Source organism: Argiope bruennichi, chromosome 11 (assembly GCF_947563725.1).
Source record: "Argiope bruennichi chromosome 11, qqArgBrue1.1, whole genome shotgun sequence".
Classification (NCBI taxonomy): domain Eukaryota; kingdom Metazoa; phylum Arthropoda; class Arachnida; order Araneae; family Araneidae; genus Argiope; species Argiope bruennichi.
In genome coordinates, this window is record NC_079161.1 from 69,927,778 (window position 1) to 69,936,625 (window position 8,848).

Genomic DNA, 8,848 nt, shown 5'->3' on the forward strand with positions numbered 1-8,848 from the left:
CCGTGGTGGGCGGTGCCGTCGGGCCCGAATCACTCTCAATATCGCATGGCTCCTCCCAAGAAGGGTCCCTTTAGTGGGCGTCACAAAGTACCTATTTCTTTCAACAATAATGAACATTTTGATGCTTTTTTCGTAATAAATAGAATTTCTGAAAATAAAGAAACTTTTGAAACAGTCTCCCCTTTCCTTGTACAAAAGGCAATAAATGCTACAGTCGGCGAAGTTGCATCTATTCGAAAAATGAGATCTGGCGACTTGCTTGTGGAGGTTTCTTCTCGTAAGCAAGCACAACAGATACAAAAACTAAAATCCTTGGCAACAATAAGAGTTTCTGTAACCCCTCACCAATCACTTAATAGCTCTAAAGGCGTCATCACCTGCGGCGAAATACTAAATCTTCCCGTAGAGTTAATTGTCTCCGAAATGAAATCTCAAGGTGTTTCACATGTGCGTCGAATTTCCATACGACGTGATGGACAAATACTTGAGACGAAACATCACGTATTAACTTTTAAAACTTCTAAATTACCGGAGTACGTCTATGCAGGCTATATAAAGTTACCGGTTAGGCCATATATCCCTAATCCACTAAGGTGTTTTCAGTGCCAACGCTTTGGCCACTCCAAAATGAATTGCCGCGGGTCTCTCACTTGTGCCCGCTGCGCACAAAAAGGGCATGATAGCCAACAGTGTACCGCAGAAGAAAAGTGCGTAAACTGTGGTGGCGATCATCCCTCATATTCTCGATCTTGTCCTCGCTGGGCACTGGAAAAGCAGGTTACGACAATAAAATTCAAAGAGGATTTATCTTATCCTGAAGCCAGACGCAGGGTTAAGGCACAGACCCCAATTCCTGGTGTCAGTTATGCTTCAGCAGTTAAGAAAACTTTCTGTCAGAATTGCTCTTGTGAAAACTGCTTAAAATATGCCAGGAAAACAACAGATAATGAAAAAACATCAGATTCCGATGCTGAACATACTCTGAAAACTAACACTGATACTCAAAAAACTGTTAGAAGAAAATCAAAATCACAGAACTCTCTGACATTAAACTTAGCAAAACGTGGCCTTACGCAAAAAGATTTGCGAAAGAAACTGAAAAATTCTGCATCGAAAAATTCCGTCGCATTGGGGTTAGCGACGCAAGGTGTTGTCCATAAGGACTTACAGTCCATCTTTGGTGACACGCTTAATAGCCCCGATATTAAACTGCATCCGTCTGAGGATGAATATGAACTTGGTATGAGTTGCGATGATCATGCAACTCCAACAACTGCTTCTTCTCTCTCTCCTTCCAAATCACTCTCTTAATGGGTACCTTCCTTTCTTGGAATTGTCGCGGCATTCGGCCCAAACTTCATGACATCAAGTCTATTATTAACAGATTTCATCCTGTTTGTTTTGGTTTTCAAGAGACTTTCTTGAAGCCAAATATATCAATCAAATTACGCGGTTACAATTGTATTCGGAAAGATGCAGACAGTGGAGCTCATAGTTCTGGAGGGGTCTGCATCTTCACTTCCAATTTATATCCGAGCACTCCTCTCACCCTACACACCTCTCTACAGGCTGTGGCTGTACAAGTTCATATAAAAACTTTGGTCACAGTCTGCTGTATTTACTTACCGCCTCATGATGTCATTCGTCAACAAGATCTTGACCAGTTAGTGGACCAGCTTCCTTCGCCTTTTATCCTGCTTGGCGATTTCAATGGCCATAGTACGTTGTGGGGTTCAAATAGTACAAATTCTCGTGGGCAGCAAATAGAACAGTTCATTTCTAATAACTGTCTATGTTTGCTCAACAATGATGAAAAGACGTACTTTCACGAGCCTACACGTACCTTCCACAGTCTTGATTTGGCCATATGTTCTCCCGAACTTCTGCCGTTGCTAACTTTTGCTGTTAGCAACGATTTATATAATAGCGATCACTATCCTATTATCGTTTCCCATGCTGATGGAAGCGGTGCGACTTATTGTCCTCCGCGTTTCTTATTCCAGCGGGCAGATTGGACTACTTTCTCTCAACTGGCAGATATCACAGAGACAATGGTAAATACATCAGACATCTCGGAAGCAGTTCAAAATGTCGTTGACAGTATAATATGTGCCGCAACTTCCACTATTTCAAAGAGTTCACCACGTCTAAGAAAATTTCGCAGACCGTGGTGGAATGAAGCCTGTACCAACAGTCATAAGCAGCAGAAAAAGTTTTGGAACACCTTTCGAAGGTACCCTACAACAGAGAATCTTATAGCTTTTAAAAAAGCCAAAGCACTAGCTCGCCGCATACGACGTCGTAGTCAGAGGGAATCCTGGATTCAATTCATATCCTCTATCACATCCTCAACATCCAGCAAAGTTCTATGGAAAAAGGTAAAGGCTGCTAATGGAATATATCATGAATCCTCCATTCCTGTTTTAAATAGAGGGAATGTGAAGTATTCTGCCCCATTAGACGTTGCCAACATTCTCGGTCAAACATTTGCACAGGTTTCCGCTACTGATTCTTATAACCCTGACTTTCTTACAATTAAGAATCGTGCGGAACGGTTGCCTTTGCGCTTTAACGAACGAAATACCTTTCCATACAATTGCGAGTTTAGAATGTTTGAGCTAGAAACAGCATTATCTCATGCCCATGATTCCTGTCCCGGGCCTGATGGGATTACATACAATATGCTCCGCCATTTGAATACCACTTCCCTTTCCAATCTGTTAATGCTTTTCAACAGAATATGGACTGAGCAGAAGTACCCTTCACAATGGCGAGAAGCGATTGTGATCCCCATTCTAAAACCTGCCAAGGAATCTTCTAATCCTCTGAACTACCGACCAATTGCTTTAACAAGCTGTCTTTGCAAGACTTTTGAGAGAATGGTCAATGCTCGGCTCATATACGAATTGGAGAAACAAGGATGCATCTCTCCGTTGCAGAGTGGTTTCCGTCGAGGTCGGTCTACTTTTGACAACCTCGTATTACTGGAAACTGAAATTCGCAACGCATTTGTAAGGAGGAACCACCTTGTCTCCATATTTTTCGATATTGAGAAGGCGTATGACCGTACATGGCGCTACGGCATACTCTCTACGCTTTTTAACTTTGGTTTTAGGGGAAACCTGCCCATATTCTTATTGAACTTTTTATCACATCGGTCTTTCAAAGTTCGTGTTGGGAACTTTTATTCTAATAGTTTTATTCAGGCTGAGGGAGTTCCGCAGGGAAGTGTCCTCAGTGTCACCCTTTTTATTATTCATCTGAGCCAGATTTTAACTCATTTGCCTTCATTTGTACAAGCAAGTCTTTATGTGGATGATCTTCAGATCTCATGCCAAGGAAGCAGTATGAACCTTATTGAGAGACAATTGCAGAATGCTGTGAATAAATTAGTAGCTTGGTGCAAAAACAACGGACACAATATCTCACCGGAGAAGAGCCGTTGTGTGCACTTTTGCCGAAAGAGAAACATTCACTTGGATCCAAATATTAACATTGGTAATATATCGATTCCTGTCGTAAATGAAATACGGTTTTTGGGAATAATCTTCGATCGCAAGTTGACTTTCCTTCCGTACATCTTGCACCTGCGGAAGAAGTGTGAGAAATCCTTAAATGTTCTAAAGGTACTCTGCAGAACATCTTGGGGTGCCGATCGAACCTCCCTACTCCGCATTTATGAAGCAGTAATTCTATCCCGAATCGATTATGGCTGTATGGTGTATGGTTCTGCCAGCGCTTCCATCTTGCGGCGATTGGATACTGTTCACCACTCTGCCTTACGAATTTGTTCCGGTGCATTTCGGACCTCTCCCGTTGAGAGCCTGCATGTTATCTGTCACCAAATGCCCCTAAATTTAAGGCGTAACAAATTGTCCGCTTCGTATTACTTCCGAATCATGTCAGTGTCAAAGCATCCTTTACGTCAAATTAAATTTCCGCCTGTTCTTCGCAGATTGTATAATGCCCGTCCATTTCATATCCTTCCATTCAATGAGAGAATTAAAAATATCCTTCATGACTCGGGCCTTGAAAATATTACTATTAAATCCGCTGATCTGTTTTGTTTTCCACCTTGGGATATACCACAATTTTCTTTTCTAAACCCCTTCTCAGGATTTGAAAAATCCTCAACTGCACCGATTATTTTCCAACAGATGTTTCTATATCATCGCTATCGGTTTTCTTCCTTTACACCAATTTTCACGGATGGCTCGAAATCAGATGGTCATGTTGGCTGTGGAATCATACTACCATCTGATACACTGAGCCACCGTTTACACAATTGCTGCTCAGTTTTTACTGCTGAGTTGGTGGCCATTTTCTGCGCTCTTCAGAAAATCTCCCCTTCTACTCAGCGTAAATTTATTATTTACACTGATAGCATGAGTGCTTTGGAGACACTAACTCACTATCACAATCGGATGCACCCGATTGCTGTTAGAATTTTATTTATCTTGCGCCTGTTACAAAATGAAGGCTTTCAAATTATTTTCTGTTGGGTGCCGAGTCATGTTGGCATTGCTGGAAACGAAATGGCGGATTTAACGGCAAAATCAGCAGCGAATGCTTTGTCTCAGGGACTTCCTTATTGCGATATTAAGAAGTCCTTGGCTAAACACATTTTTTCTTCTTGGCAATTGACGTGGGATCAGCGAACCGAAAATAAATTACATTCCATTAAACCAACTATTGGATTGTGGTCTGTTCTCCCTATACGTGAGGTTGACGTCAAAATGACTCGCCTGCGTATAGGACATACTCGCTTCACACACAAACATCTTCTTTTCGGTGAAGCGGCACCAAAGTGCCCCACATGCCGTGTGGATTTTACTGTTAAACATATTTTAATTGAATGTACTGATTTTAACTTCCAACGTATTCGCTTTTTTCATTTAACTTCGTTGAACTTGCAGGACCTGGTGGGTGAAAATCCCCACCCAAATATTTTTAAATTTTTAAAAGCTGTAAGATTTTATACTTGTATTTAGTATGTACAATATCTGTAGTATCACTGTGATCAATAGAATCCAGACATTAATTCCCTCCTTGATTAGTCTATCATTTTTTTTTAACTAAATTTGCTATTTAAATCTACTTTTTACCTCACTTTTATATTTTACCATTGGATTGGCGCAGCATAGCCAAATATGGCTCTTGCGCCAATAAACAGCACAAACCACCACCAATAAAAATAAAAATTTAATGTATTGTTTATTTAACTATGCTAATTAATTAGCTGATCTCAACAAACATGCCCTTTTACTCTTTTCTGTTATGATAGATTTTGTGAACGTATGATGATAAAAAATCAAGGTACAAATGTATCCCGTTTGAATAAATTTGAAATTACCTTCTTTTGATGATTGTAATTCATGTTCATCTCACCATTAAAAAGAAGAATAAAGCTGTCTTGAATATATGATATATATATACACACACACTTGCCTTATAAATAACCAGGTTGGAGGATTGTCTTCCTTGGTCGCCTCACCCTGTGAGAAAGGAAAAGGACAGCTGTCACGAATATATTATATATATACACACAAACTTGCCTTATTACAAATAACTGGTTTGGGGGATTGTCTTCCTTGGTCGCCTCACCCTGTGAAAAAGAAAAATAAAGTTGTTATGAATACGCTATATATAGGCACACTGATTGCCACCAGGACGCAGTAGGGGGTTTAAATTTCCACCGAATGCGATTTACAGATCCGTTCTATCCGCGCCTATCAGATAAGGAATGTTGGGTTTTTGAAATTTTGGAGGATTGACGCAGCTAGGCTGCTACGCATGTTGGCTGGTGGGTTGTCCTACTAAAGATTTTTTCGACACTTCTAGTTTAAGCCATTTCGTCCCCTATAGGACTCATCAGGTGGGCTGTTACTCCCACTATGGCTTTTGCCTTTTATTTTTTTTTTAGATACAATTCAGATGTTTACATCTGTATTAGGTTTGCTTCTTAAAGCAAAATAACAATAGAGTAAAAAAAACAATAGAATACAAAGGTATATAAGTTCCAAACAGAGTTTCTTGATCTTCGTCTTGATAGTATCTATAAAATAAAACCACCAGGTTTAGGTCCAGCAATAATAGGTATAGCATTAGAACCACAACATTGTAATTCTGCATCTCTTGTTGTTCTAGCTGCACTTGTGTTAAAAATGTCCCATGCATTGTCATTATTTACTTCTTTGTATTCTCTTAACCAGACAGGTGTGCTTAAGAATGTAGTCATATCTAATTCTATCCAAGCATGATATTTAATTGCACATTGGTACCAAATTTGATCTATTTGTTCTTTTACATCACATAAAATGTTAGGTCTAATTAAACAAGTGGGGGCTGGTCTTACTGGGTTTTCAACTGCTTGTTGTAATCTGCTCCAGTTAGGTTCATCTTGTTGATTTTTTATTGCTATACCACCATCCCATCTGCCTAGGGGGTTTGCCCCCCAAGCTGCATTAGAAACTTTATCTGCATTTGTTGGGTATAAACCATGTCTCCATTTTAATTCGTGAGGTTTAAGTGTATGTTCAAAAGAAAAAATTCCATCATTAGGTAAAATTTCAAATTCATTTGATTGTTCTATGTTCATTAGGGGCATCATTTGTGATTCTACGTAAGCTTTATAACTTGTATTTTCATCCCATTGTCCATTTATTATATATCTGGGCCATGTAATTTGATTTAATTTCGAATTAGTTTGATTACCTATAGCGTAAGCCATGTTGTTATTTGGTAATGTTTGTCTATCTAAAACAGGTAATTGATATCCTTTATCTATGTAAGTTTGAAGAGAAGAATTAACCATATAACTAATTGTGGGACCTACTGCTCCGCCGTCTGATTTTATATCATTTTTAAATGGAATAAAATGACTTGCTTTAAAGCCGAAGCTTAAAACTCTCCATCTTTTTGCTGCTATGTTTATGTATTGCCATTGTCGGGGGTTTATTGCGGAACAAATATGTTCGTAAGGAATATGGGACCAGCCTGTTATCATGTTATCATCTAAACCTTTTGGGCTTTGCTCGTATTGAGAAGGTGCAGAAAAATAATGCCAGAAAATTCTTTGAAAGAAAAGTTTTACTGTACCTGTACTGACAGGGGTCATGTTGACGTCGGAATCTGTTGCAGATCCTCCTCCTGCAACTGCTGTTGTGGGTGTGGGCTCAGCTCGGGGCTGGGTGGCTCCGTGGAGTGTGTTTCGTTCGTTGTCTCCCATTTCGGCGAATTGATGGTTAAGGTCCTTTTTGACTGTTGTTCCTCCGTATTCTTCCTTATTGTTCGCTTTTTTAGGGGGAGGTGGCTGTCCAATTCCAGTACCCTGGGGTGGAGTCTCTTGTTTCCTTTTGGTGTTTCCCAGGTTTGTTGGCTCGTTTTCTCCTGGCAGGTATTGGCTTCCGGGAAGTTGTCTGAGATGGGATTTAGCACTGATGATTCCTGCAAAGAAGTTGCCCCACCAGCCCGTAGCCGGTGCTTCTCTAATGAAGTTCTCGTCGGCTTTTGTGGTGCCCAGCAATTCTGTTTCGATGTCGTGTTTGCGACAAAGTCTATCGAGCTCTGACACGGGTCCTCCGGCAAGATCTTGTTCTTCAATGTTAGTGCCCGGGCCGCAGTATCTTGTGAAGGGGGCGGTGAGGGGCATTCATCATCTGAGTCGATAAAAGTGATGGGAGCAGGAACTTGTTTGGCGTATCTTATCAAGAGGATTCCAAGCCACCTTGGATGCAGGTCTTTATATACATTCTTCAAAAAAGGACAAGGTTTTAAATTATATAATTTAAGACATCTGGCAAGAATTGCGTCTTTGGCTTCAGGGCACTGGCACCAGACATCAACGTTACTGGTGATTAGAACTGGGGTGGGACGAAGGTACTCGTCTCCTTTCCCTTTACACTTGACTCTACAGCCGGTGCCTTCAAGAACCATTTTAAGCTCTTCAATGGAATTGTTGCTGAAGAATGGTTCGTTAATTACTATTAAACGTTTATTAATACAGTCCATCCACATAAAGCTGTACCCTGCTACAGCCTGTGTGACTTCAGCGTAGAATATGCATGCTTTTTCTAAAGATTTAGCTATATAAGTTTTTCCTGAGTTGGGAGCACCCTGCAAAATTATAGAATTTAATTTTCTGTGCTTGTGATCCATTAAATGAAGAAAGTTGTAACAGAATTCTTGGGGGTCTAAGCTTTGGAATTTGAGCCACTGATCCATAAGATCGGCAGATTGGTAGGGGGATATACACTCTCCTTTGTCATCCACGTATTCTGCGGCCAAATCTAAATAATATTTGTCTAAAGTCTCTTGTACTGCAAAGTTAAGGGCCTTCTTGAAATTGCAATCGTAAGTACGTTTACAGTAAATTTTTTCAAAGTCATCTTTGAGGTTTGGTTTTTTACACATTTCATTCAAAAGCTCGGTTGGGGAAAAGCATTTAGTTAAAATGATATATTCCTTAATTTTCATGATATCATTACTTCCTTCTCGTTTTTCGTTTATTCTTTTTAGTTTTCTCTCTTTGACTTCGTTTATAAGCTCAGGTGTAACCTGAGCTTGCAAGCATGGCAAATCAGAATTTTCCAAAATGTTTTCGTAGATTACATTCCTGGGGGGGAGATTCAAGTAAGCCAAAAAATTAATCGGAAGTTTAGCAATCTCAGACTTAAAGAAGGTGCACAATGGTTTCAGTTCGTTAATAATTCTATCGGAATCAAATCTGTACTTTTCGGGGTGTTCTATGAGGCCGTGATAGTGGAGTTCCCTATATTCGCACTCTTCATCTCCGGCAGGGTGCTCAGAAATAATGATTGATCGAAGTTTAAGTTTTTTTTTGAAAGGA

General features: G+C 40.0%; 1 protein-coding gene across 1 annotated transcript; it reads left to right on the top strand.

Moving 5' to 3' along the window:
• Positions 1–240: 240 nt before the first annotated feature.
• Positions 241–1,311, top strand: LOC129956635 (uncharacterized). Its single transcript, XM_056068568.1, has one exon. The coding sequence runs from the start codon at positions 241–243 to the stop codon at positions 1,309–1,311; it is 1,071 nt and encodes a 356-aa protein (XP_055924543.1).
• The last annotated feature ends 7,537 nt before the right edge of the window (positions 1,312–8,848 follow it).